This window comes from Aptenodytes forsteri, unplaced genomic scaffold (assembly GCF_000699145.1).
Source record: "Aptenodytes forsteri isolate BGI_AS27 unplaced genomic scaffold, ASM69914v1 Scaffold83, whole genome shotgun sequence".
Classification (NCBI taxonomy): Eukaryota; Metazoa; Chordata; class Aves; order Sphenisciformes; family Spheniscidae; genus Aptenodytes; species Aptenodytes forsteri.
The window spans coordinates 4,517,071-4,540,544 of record NW_008795371.1 but is presented as its reverse complement, the minus strand read 5'-3'; the positions used below and the strand labels follow the sequence as shown (position 1 = coordinate 4,540,544).

General features: G+C 54.9%; 2 protein-coding genes across 2 annotated transcripts in view; both read left to right on the top strand.

Moving 5' to 3' along the window:
- Window positions 1-11,039: 11,039 nt before the first annotated feature.
- PAQR5 (progestin and adipoQ receptor family member 5) lies at window positions 11,040-19,450 on the top strand. Its single transcript, XM_009280403.2, has 7 exons — window positions 11,040-11,105; window positions 11,385-11,512; window positions 11,643-11,848; window positions 12,508-12,634; window positions 17,789-17,885; window positions 18,399-18,540; window positions 19,188-19,450. The coding sequence occupies exons 1-7, from the start codon at window positions 11,055-11,057 to the stop codon at window positions 19,433-19,435; spliced, it is 999 nt and encodes a 332-aa protein (XP_009278678.1). The 5' UTR covers window positions 11,040-11,054; the 3' UTR covers window positions 19,436-19,450.
- Window positions 19,451-22,115: 2,665 nt separating this feature from the next.
- Window positions 22,116-23,474, top strand: part of KIF23 (kinesin family member 23) — a 19,632-nt gene continuing 18,273 nt past the window's right edge. The window contains exon 1 of the mRNA XM_009280472.1: window positions 22,116-22,196. Within this exon, the coding sequence (XP_009278747.1) occupies window positions 22,116-22,196 (81 nt within the window). The remainder of the gene's footprint in view (window positions 22,197-23,474) is intronic.

Genomic DNA, 23,474 nt, shown 5'->3' with positions numbered 1-23,474 from the left:
TTTTTCTAGATTAGTCTAGATTAATAGTATTTGCTAGTGGGAAAATGCTCCACGTACAGCCTCCCTTCTGCACCATCCCGCTGTGGCTCCCTCCCTCATCCCCTGTGCCTCCTGGCCCCACTCTATTAGCAGAAATGCTGCTCTGAAGAGTTTTCCCTGTTTATAAGCCCAGTCTGATTGCCTTCTTGAGCTTAAGCGATGCCGTCGCCTTGAGGCACTCACTTCTAAATGGATTCATCATGCTTTAGTGGCTTTCTGTCACCTCGACGACAAGGAAGTACAAGAGACAGCGTTGATGCACGGAGCAGCTTCCCCGTGCAGCAGGGCTCCAGCGAAGGAGGCGGCAGCTTCTTTACCTGCGCTGGGAGACATAAATGGTGCACAGACAGGTTTCCTGGGCTCAGGTGCCTGTTTGCGAGTGAAATCTCAGCCAAACATTTCTGGATGTGAAAAGAGGCTTTGCGGATGCTTGGGAAGAGGCTCGTTGTGCAGGCACCGGCTTCGGCGCCCACTGAGGATGCTGCGAGGGCTCGGGGCTGGCTGCATCCCACAGCGGTGCCATGTGGGGCTCAGCTCTGCTCCCCCCCAGCACTCGGCTCTGCTCCCCATCCCATCTGGAGAGACCCTGCGGGCGCTGGCCCTGGGCCGGCAGTTTCCTCCCTTCCCTGCTGCTTTCCAGGTGGGATATCAAACCGCCCTTTGCACGGTGCCCTCTAAGGTACCGAATCAGCCAGGGCCCCGTGGGCACCGAGCACCTCCCGGCACCGAGCGGCACCTTCAGCCGCTTGTGTGCAGGAAGTGTCTACAAAGACTTGTTTCTGCAAAGCCCATTACTGAGGGGGAAAAAAAGAAAATCCAAATGGCGTTGCTTGGGTGGGGAATACTGACCCATTAATTTGATCATAAAGAAGCCTTTTTATTAAAATCCCGTCTCTATCCCAAGCGCTCACAGGGCTTGGCTGGATCTTATTAAATGCTCCGATATTTCACTGTAGCTTTTTGTGTTTGCTGGGCCTTGTTTGAACAATCAAATGTCAGCAGAAGCAGCTGGTGGTAAATGCCGTTTCCCTCTGCCCAGGGACCGTGGGACGGGCTGCTGGGTGCTTAACCGAGAGATGAGCTGCTTAGAGAGAATTAAATATTAATACTGGGTATTGCTTTCTTTAATGCACCGGGCCTGGCTTGTGCGGAGCAGGGCCGTATCCAGCTGTGCCCGCGGGTGCCACGGGCAGGCAGGACAGCACGTGAAGCTCTGGGGAAGTGATGAGGAGGAGGGTGCCAGGGATGGCAAGGAAGGGCCGGGGGTGATTTTCCCCGTAGAGTCCCAGCGCTCCAGCGAGGGTTTGGCTCCTCTCCCACGACATGGCTCCTCCTCGGCACCCGCTTCCCTCCCCACTGGTTTTCCGCAGCTGCTCTCCCCCCTCTCCCCTCCGTTCCCTGCAGCATCCCCGCAGCATCCCTGCTCCCGGCTGGGGCTGCCGTGCCCCACATCCTCCAAAAATTTAACAGTAATGTCAGCACTGGCACATTCCTCTGTCTCACATGCCCTGTAAGCAGAACGTGTCAGCATATTCATTCTGTAATTAAAAATATTAATTAAGGCAGGCCGGAGCCAGAAATGTGTTGCATGAGCTGGGCTGTGCCAGCAGCCGGGGCCGGCTGTGTGCGGGGGCCGAGGGGCAGGGGCTCCTGTTCCCTGCCTGGGATGTGCTGGGGTGGTGATCGTGGCCGGACCCCCCCATTTCCATCCAGGCTCAGCCACCTCGGTGCTCCCCCCATCGCTTTCCAGATGCAGGGGTCTCCGTTGGGATGCAGGAGGTGGGGAGCGGGCGCTGGTGGAGGAGGAGGGGAGGAAACGCCGGGGCGAAGCCAGAGCTGCTCCGCAGGCACCTCCCAGGCTCGGCGGTGACCCACAGGGAGAAAGCCCACCCCACCCCACTGCGGCGAGCCCCCCAGCTCCTCGGGGCAGAGGAGGCTGTGTGACAGAGGGTCCGGAGACGAGGGCAGAGGGTGGTGGTCTCCAAAGGCGTTAAGGGGCTGCAGCGGGGCTTCTCCTCTGCTCACACAACAGGCGCTAACAGTGATGATGGAGCTGCTGATGTTAATTTGTTCTTTTTTTGGATTAATTTAAAATCTTCTAAAGTTTGGGGTTATTTTTGTTTTGAGTGCTGATGCAGCACCCCTCCTGGAGCAACCCCATCCCGTAGCAAAGCCCCTGATCACTCTTGCCTGGCTTTCCCTGCCTGTTGCAGAAGCAGGTAAGGCAGGGATCCTGCTCGGCTTGCAAGTGCCACCTGCTTTTAGCCATCCTGCCCTGTTATTTGCAATGATTTTGTGGCCCTGCCTGCAGCAGAGGTCTCCAGTGCCGCTGCCAGCGGGGCTCGTGGTGTGCTCGGGGAGCCGCTCACGTGTGCAGGTCCTGCTGGCAGCATGTGGCATTAACGCCCGCCGAAGCAGGGGGCCGTGGGACGCGTCGCAACCCCTGTGCCAGCCCTGGGTCACCTTCGGACATTTTGCAATTCTGCAAGCCAGGCATATCATGAGCTCGGCTCTGCTTTGCTTTAAACTAGCACAAGGTCTGGAACAACTGATTGTCTTCATTTAGAATAGCTCCAGCTCACAACTAACTTTATAGACAACTAACTACCTTTTATGGGGAAAAACCAACTCGGACCAGCAGAATAAACCGTTGCATTCATATTCCGCAGTTGTCACCTTGTGAATTGTTCCGTGTTGGTATTGGCACTGTGGTCGTGCCCAGCAGGGCTGGCCGGGGCTGCAGCAACGCCTGCTGCAAAGATGCTGCTGCCGAAGTGCAGGCAGCGCAGGCAGAGGTCCCAGCGGGAGCCCTCGTCCTCCGTGGGCGCCCACACGGACTGAGCTGCTCTCTGCCTGGCAGTCGGGCACAGCAGGATCAGGCCCCGCAGGGCTGCGGGAGCTGGACGTGCCAGCTTGGCCCCCGGCAGGGTTTGCACTGAAGAGGCGGCACTTGTGGTAGACCACGAATAACACAGTGAAGAATTAAATGTGCGTAATTAAACATGCGGGCTTAGGGCTAAATTAAATATTAACCAGTTCTTCCTCTGCACCTCCCGTTAGCGGCTCTGCCGCGATGCTGCGGGGTTCGGAGGCCACTTGGGGAGTCCCACGGCTGGAGCCACAGAGAGGAGGCGGCGGCAGCTCCTCTCTGGGTAACATGCCCAGGAGGGAGGGGATGAGCTGGGCTGCCTTGATGAGGTCCTTGACCAGGCTCCCTCTGGCTGTGGTGACCCCCCCAGAAGCCGGCACAGGGGCTCGGCACCGGCCAGTGGACCCACTGTTGTGCTGGGCACCATTGGCCCCATCGCCCAGGGGTTGCGGGGGACCGATGGGGCCACACATCAGGCTTTGGGCAGGGGAAGGGTGAGAGATCCCAGAGGGTCGCCTCCACCCGTGCTGGTTCCTGGCTCTGTGTGGAAGCATGTGCTGAGCCTGACCTTCAGCTCCTGACAGCTGCGGGGCCAGGGATGCTCCTCGGTCTTCCTGTGCAATGGCTTTCACGTGCTTGGATGTTTCTGGGGTGGGGGGAACCCTTCCCACGCTTGGTCTTTGCCGCTCAACAGAAATGATGGGAAAGTCCACGCCCAGACTCTCCAGTTAATTTAAAGAATAAAAAAAGCAGAAGAAACACTTCCTTGGAGCACGTTGCCATCGACCCCATGTGCGTCAGACCCGGGCAGAGCTGGGCGGTGGGAGTGCAGTCCATGCACAGCCTTGCAAGGGCTGGACTCTGCCTGCCCCGGCTGCCGCGGGTCCTGCGAGCTGGCTGGAAAGCTGGGCTCAGCCGGAAAGCTGGGCTCAGCCTAAAACCTGGGCTCAGCCTGCAGCTTCCATGGCTGGAGCTATGTGGGTGCCTGGTGGCTGGGCAGCCTGCTGTGGCTCTCCCCCAGGCTGGCAGGGCTTTGCAGGCAGCTCTGGGTGCGACGTTGGACCCCGCAGCTCCCACTGAGTCATTTTTTTGAGGGCGGATGTTTGTTCACAGTTCAGCACACACACACCCCGTGTTCTGGGGTATGGCCAGCTGGGAAAAGTCACCTTTACACTCCTGCTGCCCAGTTATAAGTCAAATAAAAACCAGAGAGTGATTAAAACCAGAGTGCGCTGTGCTGGTGAGTGCCGGGGGGGGCGTGCAGCCTGGACCTGTGAGCTGTGACCACTGGTGAGATAAGCGCTGGCACCCACAGCACGGCCTCTGGTCCGGTCCCACACGCAAGGGCCACCAGAATCCCCTGCCCCTTGGGGGGTGGCTGTCCCCAGGCCGTCCCCAGGCTGTGCAGGGGCTGCGTGGGGGTGGTCACGGCGGGTGCAGGGGCACATCTGGGGGGTGCACGCCAGCAGGGGGGGTGTGCACACCTGGGAGATGGATGTGCACATCTGCAGGGGTGTCTGTGCACATCTGGGGTGGGTGTGCACATCTGCACGGGGCTGTGTCTGTGCACAGCTTGGGGGACAGGTGATGTGCAGGTGTGTGCCTGTGCCCAGCACTCCCCAGGACGCGTGGTGCTCCAGGGCTGGTGGCAAAGCGGCAGTGGAGCCAGTGCTGTCCCTGTCCCCAAGCCGCAGGATGTCTCCACCAGCACTGCTGAGCCCCCAGTTCCCAGCAGTTACCTGCTGGGCCAAGCTGGGCCCCCCAGAACCTGCACTGGGCGCCCCGCCTGAGGCTTTCCGGCAGGTACCCCTTGCCCACAGCACACACCGAGAGCCACTGTGACCCCCCCCAGATCAGCGGTGCTCCCTCCACCTGACCACGCTCAGCTTACCCAGTTCTCCATTAAAAACAGAGCCGGGCAGCAGGATCCAGCCAACACTCAAATACCTATTTTTCATTTTTCATCCTCTCCGGCCTTTAACACCCTCGGTAAAAGTGCGGACAGCTGGGCTGTGGTGGCAGCTGTGAACCTTGCTGTGGGCTGGAGCGGAGCTTGATGGGGTGGATCCTGGCCAGCCCTTGGCAAATGCACGCTGGCGGCGAGGCTCGGGGACAGCGGTCGGGATGCTGAGCCCGGCGGCTCCATCTCCCCCGTTAGAGCTGCCTGAGCATTTGCACTGATGCGGGGACGGATGCCTCACTCACACGCTACCCCCACGGGATTTTGGGCTGCACAGACCTTCACCGAAGGTGTGGGTGCTCCGGCAGTGCCCCGTCTCCTGCTGGCTTTGTGCTGTGCCGGCAAGGCCTCTACCCAGAGCACAGCGTCCTGGGAGGCAGCTGGGCTGTGCAGCAGGGAGCTTTCGCATTGCACGTGCCTTTTCCCAGTGCTTTGACCCCAGGAACAAGAGCCAGCAGAAACTCTCGGCTGATTTGTGCTTGTTGCTGGTTTCCAGACCCCCGGGATGCTCTGCTCGCACGGTCGTGCTTCAAGTCGGTTCCTATTTTGCTGCAAAAACTGTAGCTGGGGTTCAGCCATTCAGTGCTGGGAAGTTTCCACTGGTTTGAAACTCGTTGCACCAGTTGCACGGGAGGCACTGCAGGGCTGGCACAGCCTTTGCAAGCGCTGAAAATGTCGATTCAGAAACACGAGGTTTCCCAGGCTGCTTGTACACGGGCACAGTGCTGGGAAGAAAGTCCTGCCTTGGGCTGGGGATCGTGCCCAAAGTGGGGTCGGAGTACTCAAGTATCAATCTCTCCTCCACTGCTGAGAGCTGCCAGCACAAATAAATGTGGATGGATTATTTGATGGGTCTGTGCCAATGATCGTGTAAAAACAACCAGGAGTCATTTTAAAGCATTTCATGGGTTTATTGCAGCACAGCCGCAGTCTTCATCCTTTCCAGCTCATTTGACCGGCCACGGCTCGTAAACCTGGGCAGGCAAGGGGGTAAGTAGAGTAAATCTACATCTTGGTCTCTGTGGGCAATGGTTTGGAGGAAAAAAGAGCGCAGGAGATGGTTTAAAACACATGCTCAATGCCAAAAGCTTGGGGTGTGCAGAGAGACAGCGTTTTCCTCCAGATTGCCGCTCTCCTGGCCCGTAGCCCTGCAGGGACGGGGGCTGTGGGGGGGATGAAGTCAGTGACAATCTCCCCCGGGAGCCGAACTGTCCCCTGCCCCACAGCTGGATGCAGACGTGCGTGTGCCCAGCCCAGCCGTGGCCTCACCCCCCCCATGCCCACAAAGCAAATCCTAATTTTGTGCCAATTTGCCAGCAAGGGAGGAAAAACCCTGCAGGAGCTGCGGGTGACCCCGAGGTGCCTGGTTATCCACGACACAGCTCCTCCTCCGAACAGCGCTGTGATGAAACCATCTTCCTTGTACCGCCTGGGGACAGCTTTACTTTCTTCATCCAAATAAAAGGGCTGTTTATAAACCCAGCCCTGCGTGGGCTCACGCTGGAGCGTGAGCGTCGGCTTCCGCTGGCACGTGTCCATCCCCGCATCCCCGGCTCATCCCTGCCCAGGTGAGATCACCCCCGAGCTCCTGTGTGCTGCCAGGGATGAGTTTCGTGGTAGCAGAGCTCATGGCCACAGGGTTTGGGTTTTGCTGGCAGGATCTGGCCCTCTGCTTGGGGGGTCACTTTGTTAAGGAACCTGTTACGGGACCCATCGGTGCAAATCCCCGTGCCCGTCCATAGCTGCCCCTTGCCGGTGGGTCAGCCAGCAAGGCTCTGACATCGGGAAATGGGCATGATCTCAGCCCCGGGGCATCCCTCCTGGTGGGAACAGCACCCGAAAGGAGATCGCAGAGCCCTGGGAAGCCGTCGTCCAAGGGGAAGCCGTGCTGCAGTGCTGGCAGGGGAGGGTTAATGCGCTTACACCCAGAAATTGATGTCAAGAGACTTCCCCTTGTGATTAAAACGCAGGATAGTGCTGCACATTCACCAGCCCTGATTTCAAATGACCCTTATTGCTTCTCCCCACGACCCGTGAGCAGTGCATTACGCCTGGCTCCAGTTCTTCCAACTACTTAATAATGCAGGAGCAATGCCTGTGCATCCCTCTCCAGCAACTCGCAGTCCTCAGTCTACCGCTCTATTCAAGTATTGTGAAACACGTTACCAACGGCTGCCATAAAAATAGAGGCTTTATCGGGGAGGAGAAGGGGAAACGCGCTGGGTTTTGCAGCCGGCGCAGGCGTGGAGAGAGCGGGTAGCTCCTGCTCCGCGGTGGCCGAGGGGACCCCCATCGCCCAGCCAGCTGTGGTCCTCCATCCAGCCGGGAATGATGTAAGAACCCTCTCCAGTTTGGGAGCACCTCCCTCGTCATCTCCGGGAGGGTTTTAACTTTACAGTCTCCTTGGAGACAGTTAAGCAAGTTTCGGATGTTTTCTGGTGCTAAAGCAGAGGGGCCTGGGAGCTGAAGATGCACAGGGAGGTCTGTGAGTTAATATTTTTTCCTGCCCTTATTCCACTTCCTTGCAGCCAGGCTGAAGCTAATCCAGAGCACGATCTGAGAGCGTTTGGCCACAGTTATTTCCGGTTTTATTTTGTTGCCTTTTTCCTGTTCCACTAAAAGACGAGCCAGAATTAATTTGCTCCTAATCTGGGAAAGCAGCCGGCGGGGCTGACCTCCGCCGCGTCCTTCCCCCCCGAGCCCAGCCGGGGTGTGGGGACCGTCCCGCCGGGTGCTGGCAGCAAGCAGGGCTTTCGGCAGATCCTCCCTGCCCTTCCTGCCGGGCTGCCGGCTTTGGCAAACCTGCCCCAGCCCGCTCGCTTGGCTGCCTACGCCCCGGCCGGGCTTCCAGCGCGGCTCGGCCATGTGGGCTGTGTTTGTACACAGATGAGTAATAGAGTCGCCCGGAGCCAGCGCCGGCGATAACGCAGCATCCGACCCAGCCCCACTCTCAGGAGCAGCGCCGTAAGTACCGGCTGCTCTGCTTTTTCCCCCTGAATCATTTCAGCTTGCTGCTTTTCACGCTGCCCGGGGGATGCCGAGGGTTTGCACGGCATGAGCTCGCCTGCGGGTCCGCGCCGGGAGGCTGGGAGTTTTTCACACGCGCCATGAAAAGATGAAGGTGGGAAAGAGCTGTGTGCGATGGGGACGGTGCGGTGGGGCCGGCAGTACGTTGCTTTTCCCTGCCCTCCTGTGGCACCAGCAGCTCGTGGCTGCGCTGGGCGTTTGCAGAATTTATGGAAGTTTCACTCGGCAGTGTTTTAGGAGCGGGACGGGGCGCTGAGACGCAGCCGTCCCCCAGGGAGAACAGATGAAAGCACTGGGTCTGGCAAAGAGCTCAAGCACGTGCCTGAAATGCACTGATTTCGGAAAGCCTTAAGCTTATGTCTATGCTCGGAGCTGCCTGCTCATCTCAGATCCCGAGCAGATACCAGCAGCCACCCGCAGCAATAACAGCCTCCTACAAAGCCTCTGTTGTTCTGCTGGAAAAGGTCTTGGCATGTCCCATGCTGCTGACTCCGGTGCCGAGCACTCAAAGGAGCCCAGCCACTAGTTTTACAGTTCAACTTGTCTCTCTCCTTGTGCCGCCCTAAGAAAGTCATAAAAGTTAATAATTAACAGCTAAAATATTTTTCCCTCCATTGAAAGACACTGGCTGCCGGCTGGGACTGGCGGGGAGAGCCGTGCCGGGGGAGAGCTGCTGCAGCCACGCTCCACGCTTGCTGGAGCCAAGTCCGGACATGTGGTGGAGGGATGGTGACAGGGGACATGTCAGGGCTCCTCTCGCCAGAGACAAGCCACAGCCTTTAAGGGTGAAAGCCAGTGCCAGGCAGGAACCTTCCCTGGGTGAACTCGGCACAAACCAAAGGCTCCTGCGGTGGACCTGCAGCCTGCGGTGCCTGATGTCCCCATGGGGCTTCATGTGTGGCCACACACACGGGGGTGAGGAGGAGGAACATGAGGAAGAGGAGGAGGAAAAGGTGTGTTTGCAGCCAGCTGGGTGAGCCTGCGGAGTTTGTAACCTGCTGTTCGCAAAGGAGCCGTTTGCCGAGGTCACGGCTGCGATGGGCGCCCATCCCTCGCCCCACGCCGCTGCCATGGGAGCACTGCTCCCCGCGTGGAAAAAGTCAGCCGAAGGAGGAGAAAAACATGGGACTGCAGGGTGTGCCCGGCTGCTGCTGCGCCCCGCAGCTCCGGTGACTCATTTTGCTCTTAAAAATACAAGTTCTTCACTAAGCCCGGGCCCAGTGCTTCCCACGTTCTTCCACAGAGGCAGCCCAGCGCGGGGTGCGCGCAGGGGACCAGCTCCCTGCTTTAGCCACGGTTCCGGTCCGGTGCTTCCCACGTTCTTGAGGCAGCCCAGCGCGGGGTGCGCGCAGGGGACCAGCTCCCTGCTTTAGCCAGGTTTGCCTGGGTTGCACCAGCCCGCACCCAGCTCGGGGCTTCCGTCCAAGGGCTCTTTGCAAATCAGGGCTCCCGCACCCCGCGGCGTGCCTTTGTGAAGAGCTTGTGCGGCTTCCTCAGCTTCACCGAGATAAGGGACATTATTTTTGTTCCGTCCCACCATCGCCCTCATTTGTGTTTATATCAGACGCGCGGCGGGGATAGGAAAAGGCAGAGCTCTGTGCCAGGCTGCTCTTTATTTCTGAAGCATGCAAATAACCAACGCAGCCCTCACTCCCTGCCCTCACTCCCTGCCCTCCAGCCGGGTCCTGAGGCTCTGGAGGCCACCGCAGGGATAAGGTCCCCTTTTCACCATGGAGAAGTGCAGGAGTACCGAGGGGATCGCGGGGGGCTGCAGGCTCCGCATAGCTTTGATGCAGCACACCTGTAGCACAGCAGCCAAAAAAAAGCTCCTGATTTAAGTCTAATCTTTAACTAAAGGCATTTCCAATTTTATTTTATGTTGGGTTTATTGCTCTCTTGCCTCGTTAATTTTTTTCCTCCTGTTAACTGCCTCCCAGCCACCTCCCTCTCTCCGGCACTCCCCGTGCATGGTAGCCCATGGCATTTTGCCCGTGTAGGTTTGCACCGGCGCTGCTTGGCCGCGCGGAGAGTTAGAGTATGGGCGGTGAGGAAGAGCAGGGGTAATGCCAGGGGTCAGGAAAGAGCAGCAAAGGGGTTTATTTGGGACTGGCAAGTCTCCGTGCAGCACCGGCAATGCGTGCTGATGGCTGAAGCTCGGTGTGTCCTGGTATGAAGTTACGGAATGGCTGAGGCAGCCGAAACGCCATCCCAGGAGCAGCTCTCGGGAGGCTGCGGAGGCTCTTTCTCATGGCTCCGTGGGTTGGAGGGTTGCAGGCATCTCAGAAACCTGGGGGGACCAGTGCATTGGTTTACATGCGATATGCCTGTGCGACCAAGCTGAGCTGGCGCGCCGAGCCTCGGGCTCCCTTCTTGCCCAGCTTCCCCCGGGCCAGGCGGCCCCTTGCAGGAGGGTGCAGGAGATAATTTTTTTTTCACCTTTATTTCACAGACCGGAGGTGGAGGCAGAGGGGGGAGAGGCGGCGCTGCCGAAGCCGTCAGTGGGTAAGAGATGGAGATGCTGGGGCCAGAGGGGCTGCACTGTGGCACTGGGATGTTCAATGGGGAGCGGGCAGAGAGGAAACAGCCTGGGTGCTGCCTGGGACCCTGCATCCTCCCCACTTCCCTGAGGGGACCTGCCTGCACCCTGCAGCCCCCCAGCCCATGCCCAGGGCTTTCTGTGGGACCTTGAGGTGCTCCGGGGACATGGGCACCGTTCCTGCATCACCCCGGCTCTGTTGGGGTGATAACAGTGAGTTTCAGTCCCTCTGGACAGTGGGCACAGGGACACGCTGTCCTTCTCCCCCTGCCCCTTTTGGGTATGGGTGGTAGGGAGGGATCCCAACATCCCCTGCAGGGATGGATGCCATCTCCCCTCCCCGTGCCACGGGAACCCCCCAGGAAGCATTTGCCACATGTGGGTTTGGGACCCCGCATGAGGACACTGTGCCACATCCCCACCAATGCTCGTCTCCCCCAGGCCACCCGTCCTGAGTCCGGGGAGCATTGCTTCACCCGTCACGGGGCAGCCCCATCCCCGTCCCATCGCTTCTCCAGCGGGGTGCGAGATGCGGCCAGGTGAGGTGTGAGGCACCGCCGGGGCTTGTCCCCAGGGAAGCCGAGCCGAAAACATCCCTCAGAGCCGGAGCCCCGACCTGCGCGATGCTGAGCCTCAAGTTACCCCGGCTGCTCAGCATCAACCAAGTGCCTAAGGTCAGAGAGGAGCTTTTCTTCCCTAAGTCCGAGGCTCGGTGGGGTTTTGGGAGGTGACAGGTGGGAGCCGTGTGCTGGGGTGGCCATCCCCCCCGGGGCAGTGCTCAGCCCCTCCCCGGGACCACCTCCCACGGGGAGGGGGGACACAGCTCTGTCCTCACAGCAGGGTCCTGGATCCTGAAACATGGGCACCCTCCTTTTGGCAACCTTCCTTCCTTCTCCTCCGATTTGTCCTTCCTTCTCCTCCGACTGCCACCAGTGCCAGTCCTTGCCTTGCAGGGGTACCAGGAGCAGGGGATCCTCTTCGGGTATCGCCCCCCCAGAAGCTCAGCAGCAGACTGCCTCCTCAGCGTCTTCCAAATGACGAATGAGACTCTAAATATCTGGACACATTTTGTGCCTGCCTGGTAGGTACCATGCTCTGGGTCCTCAGCATCCATGGGAGGAGGTGGTGGGTCTCCGCGGTGGGAGCAAGGCTAGGGGAGCAGGGATGGGGGGCACCCAAGGGTGCAATGCTCACCTTCCTCCACCCCACAGGTACTTCGTGTGGACCCTGGTCGGGCGGCTGCAGGGGCCGGGGGGCCGGGAGGACCCCCACGCCTGGCCCCTCCTCGCCTACCTGCTGACCTGCTGCATCTACCCCCTCGCCTCCAGCTGCGCCCACACCTTCAGCACCATGTCCACCCGCGCCCGGCACATCTGCTACTTCTTCGATTATGCGGCTCTCAGCATGTACAGCTTGGGTAAGGACGGGCAAGTCTGCAGAGGTTTCGGTGGGGTGCCAGTCCCCAGCACTCCCCCGGGGCAGCAGGAGCTGAAGCACAGGGAGGTGTCAGGGACGGGGCTGAACCCCGGGTGCTCAGACGGCTCGTATCCATGGGACAAGCAGAAACGGCGGCTGCTTGTGTGTAGTTTCTACTCCTCCTCCTCCCTGCAGCCTGGCGCTTGAGAGGGACCATGAAGCATCTCTGACACCGCCACAAATAATAATTTGGAGCTGGGTTTCGTACAGGGCAGCCCTGGGACAGAGGCCTGTCTGTGTTACACTCTATTTGTAGTAAATAGAATAAGGGAAAAAAACCCACATTAAAGACAAATGCTGTCAGTGAAGTCGGTGGCACCTTGCTGGGGGGCAAGCACAGGGGCAGCAGCAGCCAGGGTCTTCTCATGGCACAACGCACCTCCGGCTCCTCGTGGAAAGGTGTTTGCAGGAGCTGGCTATCAGGGCGTCTGCCTGATGCTCCCCTTAGCTACTTACCTGCTCTTCTACCTTCATTCATATCTCCCTTTCCTGAGAGCACCCAACGCCAAGTGCCAATTTGAAGGTTCACAGCTGCGCCCAGGAGGATGCTGAGGGTCCCGGAGGGACCTGGAACTAACCGGGCACCTCCTGTATTCCCAGGGTCTGCGCTGGCATACTCGGCGTACATTTTCCCAGCAGAATGGGTCAACAGCACTTTCCACCACTGCTATGTCCCCATTGCAGTGTTTAACACTGTCGTTAGCACCAGTCTGTCCTGCTATTCCAGGTAAGCTTCTGCTTTATCTGCCGTGATTGCTACATTATAATCGTTAATTAGTATTATTAATAAAGGTTTTCAATTACAGGCTGTATGGTAACAATATGAGCCTTAAGCTCAGGAAGGGGAAGAAGGGGACTTCTGGTTTGGGAAACATGTTGCATGTTGGCACTAGGAGAGTTTGATGATCAAAAATGCAAAACAATTGAAGTAGCTTTAATTTTTGGAAGTTCAAAAGGTAATTTCGTATGGCGCATGCCTGGGAGGAAGATACCCACCTCCAGCGCCTTGTTTGGGCTGTTGTTTTTCTAACATAACCTGCAAAAAGTGTGGGGGGGGCTCCTGTGCACCCAACATTTAAGCGTTTCTGTAACCTAAACATTAATGTGTTTAGGTTTAAACATGAGCATGGTCCTGCCAAAGGCACGTATCAGCCTAAGTGCTGTGTGTGCGCGCGCGTGTGTGTTTATATGTGTGTGCAACAGATTTGCAGAGGAGGAACCTCAGCATTCTCGCAGCTGATTGCATCATTTTTAAAGCATGAGCAGCATTGCGTGCGTGGTATTTTGTTCCTGAATGGCATTAGACAATTTGTTTGGAATAACTCAAATGTCTAAACTACTCGGCTGATTTCCAGCGATTCATGCCGTGCTAGAAGTCTAGCTGGTTTGGTTTTTATTTAATTCATGGTAGATACCTCCCTGAAGGCTGTGTTTGTAAAGCACTCGTGTCTGTCACTGCGACAACATGCAGTTTGCTTTGCAAAATGTACAATTCCTGTTTTCATGAGTGCTGTGAATTGTTTGGCATTATTCCTTCCTTGTATTTTGGGGTGTCTTTCTTTGTATTTTGGGGTGTCTTTGACATGTGGTCGCCTGTCGCAGCATCACGTAACCCCGGGGGACCTTTTCTCCCCGGCTGCCGTGGCCGGGGCAGCCCCCCCAAGACGCCCCCAGCACAGGGCTGTGTTTCGATGCTGCTGCCTAGGCAGGGAGAAAGATGCTCCCACGCTCTGGCAAACACAGCAGGAAGAACTCACGCTGCCCGGCTGGCTCTGCTGCAAGAGAGGGTCTGCTGCAGGGTGGGATGCAGCTGAGCATTGCCGTGTCTTCCCGAGAGGGAGTGCTAAGCTCTCGCTATTCCTTACGGATCCTGCAAATTTGGCTTGTTTAAGTGTCTGTTGAGTACGGGAGTATTTACTCGCCTTTTGGCCTGTGGGTTACTCACTGGAGTAACTCCCTGGGGTGGAAGATTTGGACCTATCCTTGGTATTACTGAGCAGTACTGCAAACTCAAGGATCTCTCTTGGATCACTCAGTGGCTGATGCCAGTTGGGGCTTGGTATTTTTTCCTTATATTCCTCATTTCTTTCTCTTTCTTTTTGTCTCTTTTCCCCCTCTTATTTTTGTCTTGTGCGTCTCTTTATTGTCTTGTTAGATGGGCTTAGCAAACGAAGCTCACTGACCGTGTGCTAATCCTAGTACTTACCACTTGAAGATAACACTTAGGAAATATCAGCAACTTGAGCTCCAGATTAATTTGGATTGTTTAAAAAAATTCTTGATCTGCAAATTTAATTGTCAGCATCTCTCTACTACAAAACTGTAAGTATAGTTATGTGAAAAACATGCAACTATTGCTATGTGATAGAATAGCAATTCCTATTGTCTCAGTAATTTCCATTAGAGAAGTAGTAAATCCATCAAATGTCAGCTTAAAAATAAAAAAAAACCATTAATTTGGATTGTTTAAAAAAATTCTTGATCTGCAAATTTAATTGTCAGCATCTCTCTACTACAAAACTGTAAGTATAGTTATGTGAAAAACATGCAACTATTGCTATGTGATAGAATAGCAATTCCTATTGTCTCAGTAATTTCCATTAGAGAAGTAGTAAATCCATCAAATGTCAGCTTAAAAATAAAAAAAAAAACAACAAAAGATCCCTGGGTGAGCAGGAATACTGAATATACCATACCTGTGTGGGCCAGCAATGCTGCTGGTTTACCCCCATGGTGGTGACAGCGGAGCCCCCGTAATTCAGCACTGCACCCCGCGCACTCCAGGTCACGTCTGGGGACCGCGTTAGCCACGGGGCTGCCAGCATCCCCGCGGCGGCCGCTCTCACCCCATGCCCCTCTGCACGCCCCACGCGTGTGAGCATCTCAGCTGCGTGTGTGACCCCCAGCCGTGCCCCCGGCCGCCCGCCTCTCTCCTTTCTCTCCTCTCGCAGGTTGAGGCTGGTGGGGCTGCAGAGGACAAGGGTGCATGCTTTTGCGCCTGCCTCTGCCACGGTACTTTCCTAGTTTGCATGAGTGGCTTGTGCCGGGCTTGCACCCCGGGGTGCCTGAGCCACGGCCGGCGGGGCGGGTTTGGGGGGGCGGTGGGGCTGGCTGCCCCCGAGACCCCCACGAGGCCGCTGGCGCCTGAGCCACCCCGTTTCCTACCACGGGGCGCTGCTCACCGATTGCATTCGCTTCAGCGTCACCCTCGGCTGAGTCACACCAGCCAAAACGTCCCTCTGAGGTGGAGGGTGGGTGGACGGGAGCAGACCCGAAACCGAATTGTGCAATGGGCGCTGATGCTACCGAGCCAGGCGCGCTCAGAGGGGACCTCCCTGGGCACTCCAGCTCCTGCCCGGCTCGCAGAGGGCTCAGCAGCAGCACAGCAATGCTGTCTGGGCTGCTCCGCCAACCGCACCCTGGGCAGGGCTGTCTCGAGGAGCCAGAAGGGTCCATGGCTGCTGGGAGGGTCCGTGGCTGCCGGCGGCTCCGGGCACACGTGGCACTGCCAGGGAGTGGGGTCACTCGAGGAGAGAGAGGCGAGCAGCACGCCTGGCCGTTTTGGAGAGGTTCAGACGTGGGAAGGGCTCCTGACCCCGGCTGAGTTTCTGCACCGTGGCCGAACGCAGCGGCAGAGTACGCTCAGCCTTTGGCACGCACCCCGTGAAGGTTGATGGAAATTTTCCTGCTGCACCAAATTTCATCAACTTACCAGGAAAATTTTCCAATCCTAGATGGCTGGTTGATGAGTCAACAGTAAGAATTTTTGCTTGGTTGGTTTTTGCATCCTGTGCCCTAGGAACACTGAATTTCCAAACAGGGAAACGTGCAGATGGACTGAAATAAGTGTGTTTATCCTTTACGTGACGCTAGATACTCCTGCCACATTGAAATAGAGGGCGTCCGACTGCGTCACCCCCCAGTGCAGGATGAGCAGCTGCATAAAAGGTTTCTTTCATGCTGGAGGATTTGGCATCTCCTTGCGGACATCCCCATGAAAGCAGAAAAACCTGTATGGGCTTTTCACGAGGAGAACAGAGTACGCTTGAACTCTGCTACATCTCATGCCATCCTCTGTGAATAGGGCACTGTCCCAGGGGTTACCGTGCACTTGGCCGTGCGCCCAGGCTGTGGTATGGTGGCTCTATTTTGGCAACAGAGGAGCACAGGTTGGATCAGTACGTGGCCGAAGGAGTGGGAAGATGTGTGGCAAGGGTGAGCGCAGCACCGTGCAGCAGTGGGTGAGCAGGATGGGAGTACAGCACCGGGCAGGTGAAACCACGGTAGGAAGACACAGCAGGAATCATGCAGAAACACCGGAGAAAACAGAGCAGGAAGCATTTTCAGCATCGTCGTGATGTCTTCTGAGCAAGCCACAAGCCATGGTAGAAGGCCAAACCGAGGAGGAGCGAGACGAAAGCCCTTATGCAGTTAGTGGCTCTTGAGCATAAGTCGAATTGTTGGGGTTTCAACCCATAATTTGGGTCATACTGATAGAGCCCTTCTGCTTTGCAGGCAGGTCTGTTGTAGTTCTGCTCAAGTAAATCTCCCTGTTTCCACATTGGGCTAAAACCCTGTAAAAGCCTGTCTTCCCCAGCAGGGAGGCATCGGAGAGAGAGGTTTTCCGTTCCCGGTCTGGAGCTCCTGTGGCTCCAGCGGGAGGGCAGGGTGATGGGCTGGCTGCTGGAGCCTTCCCCATTGTAGGGAGCATCCTGACACCTGCCCTGCTGCCCCCCAACTGCCCCCACGGCCGGAGGGGCGGGAGGAGACATGGGGTGCCTCGGGCGTGCCGTCTCGCCGTGGGCAGGTGGAGATGCTCCATGGAGTAGGCTGGCCGGCGGCCGTGCCAGCGCGTGGTGCGGCTCCCCTGGGCTTTCCGTCTCCAGGTTTCGTTTGAGTTGTGTTCCCCTTGCGGCAAGAGCAGGCTGGGGGCTCGGCACGTGGCTTGTGACCCAGCTCCAGGTTTTATAATGGTTTTTTTGGGACCTGGGTGGTCAATTCTTTCATGATTTCAGCTATGAAGTATGTCCTACATTTCAGCAGCGCGATTTCCTGGGGAACAAAATGCAGAATATTACTCCCCATACAGACATAGGCTTTCCTCCTCATATATAGTATGAGTATAACCAGCAGGCTGCTTCTTCCATTATAACGGTGATGTCATGAAAAAGTAACTTGTTAAATTAATTTACTTTGTGTTTTCAGTAACTGTCTCCATGCATTCTCTGAAATGACAATTGCAAAATCTTGGCAGGATGCTGCAACATTTCATGCATTTCAGACATAAGCTGCAATACAGCTTAATTAACAGTGACAATCACAGCCTGAATGCTGCATGACCTACAAAGCCTTCCAAACCAAGGCAGATGTATTCTTCTTGATTGCTGTGCTCAGAAAGCTTGGATTCAAAACCGAGAGTGAAAACTCGAAAACAACTGCAGGGGCAGCAGCTGTTTAAAGACCAGCTCTGTTCCTAGCTGCTGATGGGTAACGGTTAATGAGCAATGGTGAATGAAGCAAAATCAGCCACGCCAGGATGGTGTAAAAAAGGTTGTTTTCAGAGCTGCAGAGATGCACCTGTGAGGGCCAGAGCATGTAACAGGGGAGGGTGGCCCCTAAATCCTTCCTCCCCCAGCTCAGGGTTCAGCCAGGGAAGGTTCAGTCACATGAGCCGAGGGTGGTCGCAGCTGTAATACTCTCAGTGCACAAAAAATCACGTTGCTGTGGCTGAATTCACGGCCGTCCGTGGGGAAATGTATGTGCAGTCTATATACTGCAGGGCACGGTCCCCAGCAAACGACTGACAAACAGAATCCAGCGCTTACGTTAGCCTATTCTGCCGTGCTGTGCCATGTGAAATACCTGCTCTGTTTTCCTCTAGGTTTCTGGAGGTGGAGCAGCCCAGGTTCAGCAAGGCTTCCCGCACGCTGGCCTTTGTGTACCCGTACCTCTTCGACAGCATCCCTCTCTTCTACAGGGTACGTCTCCCACGGCCCATATTCACAGCACCAAGACATTTGCTTGCTGCAGGGTTGGAAATACAGCTGCTTCATCCTAGGGAAAATATGCCAGCCTTTTTTTTTTTTTTAAAGGAAAACAAACTCCGGCAGGAAAAGAGATTTGGTTATTTTTTCCTGCATCTATTGATAGGCAGATTCCTTCCACTTCAAAACACCGTGCTCAAACTTTGCCTGTGCTGGAAAGTTACTGCCTTTGAAAGCTGCAAGTTTTCCAGTTCCAAAACTGGAGCAGGGTGGGAATTTTGCTGCAGGGAGGTCTAAGGACAGGAGGTGCGGGGCTGGGCTTTGCATCGAATGGAGGCGACGGGTCTTGTATTGAGCCCTGGGTCCTGCACCACGTGCCCTGGTGTTGCGTGATGGGCAGCCAGAGACGATGGGGGCTCGGGGAATGGCGCTGCCTCCTTTAGAAATGTGTTGTTCCCCTCTTGCCTTGCACGGTACCCCTGCGTGGACACGTCTTTGCTGCTGCAGTTCTACCAGTGCGCGGCGGAGGGCTGCACGGAGGCTGCGATCCTGGTCCACTACAAGCACACCGTCTTTGCCTTCCTCACTTGCTTCATCTTCGCTAGCCATCTGCCAGAGAGACTTGCGCCAGGACACTTTGACTACATTGGTAAGTGCCGAAAGGGTGAGCTGGCATTGTTTTCTCATTATTTTCAGGGAGAAAGCACATTAATGCATGAGTGGCTCCCAGAGGTTATAATATATTCCCTGCTGGAAATTTGAAATGTGGTTTTACATACAAGATACAGCAGTCCTGCCTAGGTAAAGTGGGAACAGCTCCAGAAGCATGCTGTTTCCAAAATGTTTCACAGAGGGTTCCATGACTGCAAAGCACTCATTTCTCATGCAAAAAACCTCACCTGTGGCACAGCGGTGCTCCGCAGTGCCAGCTCAGGGCACTGCAGGAGCAGCCACCAAGGAGACTGGATAGCAGTCCTGGCCACATCGGGGTTTTCCCTGTTCCCCCCGCCACGCCGTGCACAGGCACGGTGCTCCTTAGCACGTCGTGTGTGCTAAGGATCGCAGCAGCGAGCTGCGCATCCCTCGCTTCCATTACAGCCAGCTGCGTTTTGGAAAGGAAGATCTCTGTGCTCTGGTGGCGCAACGATAAAAGCCACAGAAATTAGTAGAATAAATATTTTAAAATGTGATGCCCAGAGGCAATGGATGCTATGCAGAAGGCCTGCTGAGCCCTCACGGCGGTGTTTTAATGAAGCCCAAGTTGTTTCTGGGTGAGTGCTTTTGGCTTTGTTGCAGGGCACAGCCACCAAGTTTTCCATGTGTGTGGGATCATCAGCACGCACTTCCAGATGGAGGCCATCATGATGGACATGGCCGAGCGCCACGACCGGCTCCTGCCCACCTCGCTGCTCCCCTCCTCCCTGCAGACTCTCGGGTCGATGGGCATCTGCATGGCCGTGAGCCTGGCTGTCATCGGGCTCTGCTCGATGTCCCTGCGCTTCATGCCAGAGCCTCTGCAGAGAGAAAAACCACACGGGCGTTAGCCTTTGGGTCAAGATAGTATTTATGCTGCTCCACGGGACAGACCCTAAACAATACGTGTATGGTATGGATGAGGAGGATATTCGCCTACGCTCTCTGAGAAAATGTTTATTTAAAATTTTCTCAAGAGCGAAACATATTGCACTGGTTTTTGTACATATAGCTTTAAAGCTGCGAACAGATTATGAAATGTTTTTAATCAAGTTGTTATTTCACCACAAGAAATATTTAAAATAATCTTAACTTTTTCTGTAAAAGGGAGATAAGTGCTAATACTTTCCAAAGCAATAGGCATTCATCAGGTCTGCCTTATGGGGGAATCAGGGAGGCAAGTGAACGTGGATAACGCTGGTCATCTGGTGACACAGATGTCCTTGTCATCAGTTTAGACCGATAGCCAAGACTCCTTGGCAAAGGCACGAGCAAGGGCTCTCCCAGGGGCTCCCTAACTAAGGTTTTCACCTTGAAAGAGGCATTATTTTGGAGATTAAAACCTCAAATATCCGTGTTACACAGCCTTACTCTAAACCCAAGTGCCTGACAGATGTGGGATTGAGAGAGACTAGAGTTTGCCTACAGTTTAAATTCAGCTATTTTTTAATCATAACCCGGAAAGAGTTATTCTAGAAGAACACTCCATGGGACGTTCCTCCAGAATATCCTTTTTTTGGGTCCAATTCCGGTGCGTAGGTAAGTCCTGGAAAATTAATTCCCATGGGAGACCCGAGCTCCCGCCGGCGGGGACCATGCGACTGCCTGGCGGCTGACACAGCCCCAAGCGCAGAGCACGGGGGGCACCGTCCCTCCCTCCTTGCACCAGACACCTCCGTCCCGCACTCGCAGCTGGGCGCCTTCTCCAACCTCATTTGTGGCATCAAACGTAAACAGAGGAAGAAATACCTGCACCCGCGAGGTGACGACATGGACTTCTTTACAAGCACTGTTTTGTGCCGAGTGTTTAACCCGTGCGTGAAGCTGTGCTATTCAGAAAAGGCATTTGACGCCTTGTTGAGGGCGATGGCTGAGAAATTCATGACTGCCACCTCGAGGCATCCTCTCCCGGGTGTTTCTGGAGGCAGGACACTGGGCTAGACGGACCCTTGGTCTGAGGGTGTGACTGATGGTAGAGCCATCACCTCTGAAGCTCTCTAATTTCTGGTCCTGCTGGCGCAGAAGAACGTTTTTCTTTTCACGAGTGAATAGGATGGGGGTGTCTGGGGAGAATAAAACATCAGCTGAGCAAGAAGGGGGAGTCTGTACAGCGTAGAGACATGAGCATTGTCGGATGAAAGGCAGGAGTTAGAACAGCTCAGCTGGCAACACACGGGGGGGGTCAAAACCTGTAATTTTAACGCATTTCCAGAGTGAGACCTCTGCTCACCCAGCAATAGCCTTATGCTCAGGCTGTCGCTCCTTGCTTTCCTTTGCTGCTGCGTCTGGATTTTACAGGCAGAAGCAGAGAGCTCTGGAGAGAGCCTGGAGGGCTCAGCCTGGTCCGGGGCGAGGGGGAGGCAGCCCGTGGGGAGAGCTCGGCTGGTGGCTCCAGCGACGGAGTTTCTCACGTTGGATTTACTTAGCACCGCACAGGAGGTACAGGAACATGTGATGCAAAGATTACTGCTAGGGAATATTATCAAGCTTCTTGATAATCATACGGGTGTATAGTTTGTTTTGTGTATAATTACCTCTATCAAGGTATAATTGATGCACTTTTGAGTGACAATACAACAGCTCGTTAAATATATTATGGGACAAATAAGTCTTTTGAAAAATAGCTTTCTTTTGAAAGCTGACCAAGATTTATATTAATATTTATAAGCACTGGAACATAATTGTTTATTCAACAGTTTTATTTCATTAAAAGAGAAAACTAATATAACTATCGCACTGATATATGCTAACCTGAGTTGTATAGTCTCGTAAAAATACCATCTGTGAAAATTCATCACTTCAGAGGTAATTGCTGATAACTGCAAAGCTTATTTACCTTCTGTGGCTGGAAAGGAATCTGGCTCTGCGTGCAAGACATGACTTAAGAGTCTGTAAAATTTACATGAATCATTATAACTTTTTTCTTGGTTGTTTAACTTTTGAATTTGGGAAGTCCTCTCGTCCTCTTCAGGTGAATTTTTTTGTAGGAAAATGACATTAAAAGTATAACACCGTATTATACATTACCATAATCCCTCTGGATCCTGCAGCGCTTTGCATGGACCCTTTGTCTGGTGCATACTTTACATACCAAACGAGCGAATGTTTGATCTTGAAGCAGCACAGGTCAGCCAGATTTCTTGTTCCGTTGGAGACAGGCCTTCAAAAAGCTATTCAATGTACTAAATTTTATTCACATAAAGAAATAAAAACTCTGTGCCCAATTGTTATGAGTAAATAATACAGAATATTTATTTGTTGGAACATGTTGTTTCGTTGTGCGTCTGCGCCCAGTGCAGAGCAAATCCCAAACAAAACTATGAACTTTACGACCGTATCCCAGAGAACATCGCTCATCTGCTCTTCAGCCAAGCAGATTTTACTGCGCTGATGAGCTACGCAGGAGTTCCTTTGGGTTAAGGTAAAAGGTGAATCTGAATATTCCCGAGTAACGCTTAATCCAAAAGACGTATGTCTTTTTCCAGAAGAGTATAACGCACAGCGTGGATTTAAATGAGCTGGAATGAGGGTATGAACGTGATTGCGGCAGGAGTTGGGACTGTCTTCTGGAGAAACTCCCCGGGTGAGGCAGGCGTTGTCGGCGGGCTTGCTGTACCTCCAGCCTTGGGAAAGGCGTCTGGTGTGCGAATCGTTAGGTGGTTTGTTAAACCGCCCTTCCTCCTGCGACGATACTGAATTACGCTCTCATCCATCCTGCGTGTATCATTTTCCAGGTGGATATCGGTATGCTGGGTTTAATTTATTAAGTCCTAAGCGGTCTGGGAACCACGGGAAGCAAGACGCTGCCACAGCAGTCAGCAGAAGCGTGAGCAGAGTTTTTTGGCGCTTTTATCCGTTAGTGCCCAGGGCTTTGGGAAATCAGTCTGGTTTTTAGGGTGGCGGCCCCATCTTACCAGTTTTAGAGGGCAGGGCAAGAACGGTCCTGGCTTGCAAGGCGCCCCGTGACGGTGGGACTGCACGCGGGGCTCTGGTTCTGCTCCTGGGGAGGTCAGTTCACTTTTGACTGCTTGTATCCTTGATGTGTGTTATGAGAACATATAGAAATGCGTCTGTTTCAATATATTTTAAAACACTGTTTAAGAAGTGCAGGTTGGCCCAGGACAGTGGCTTGTTCTGATAGTGGTCACAGTAAAAAAGGAAAGACAGCTTATTGGGACTTCTTTGCACTTCTTTTTTCTTTTTTTCCCCTTAAGGGGGTAACTAATGATGTAGTTAAATTGCACTAAAATAAGAATTGACTGGAGTCAGTGATTTAAGCGAGACTGAGTTCAACCCACTGGAGGCCTTTAGAGCTGCTACCCAGCGTTAAAACCCAGGTTACTCCATCCTTTACCCCCGTTTCCCCATTTGAATCAGAAGTGCGTTTCCTTCACAGGAAGGTCTTTCAATGGACTTGTTTGGCCGGGCTTTTTATGCGTGTCTTAACTTCACACTTTAGGCTTTGTTTTCCACCGTTAAGCATTTCCTACAGGCTAGGAATTAACTAATTTACCTCCAGGCAGGTCGCGGCTCAGCCACGGGGAGGCCCTGGCACGGAGAACTTGCTGGATTACACCTCTCCTCCTGAGCCCCAACCTTTACTTGAACTGAGCAGATAAAACGGGCTAATACAAGACAAGACACAGCCCGGGCAGCCTCCCGGGGAGAGGCGCCCACGGCCTAGCCTGAAGCCCAGGCCCTGAACTGCAGCGAGTCGGCTGGTGGAACAGCAGCCCCGCGGTGGGAAGGCGGGGTGCGCAGGGGCGGCTTCCCGCTCCCCCGCTGGGTGCCCCCCGCCTGCGGGACACCCAGAGCCCTCCGCACGGCGGCTTCGGCCCTTTCCCCGAGGCAGGGCCTGGCTCCGGCCTCCAGGCCCAGCTCTGCGCCCAC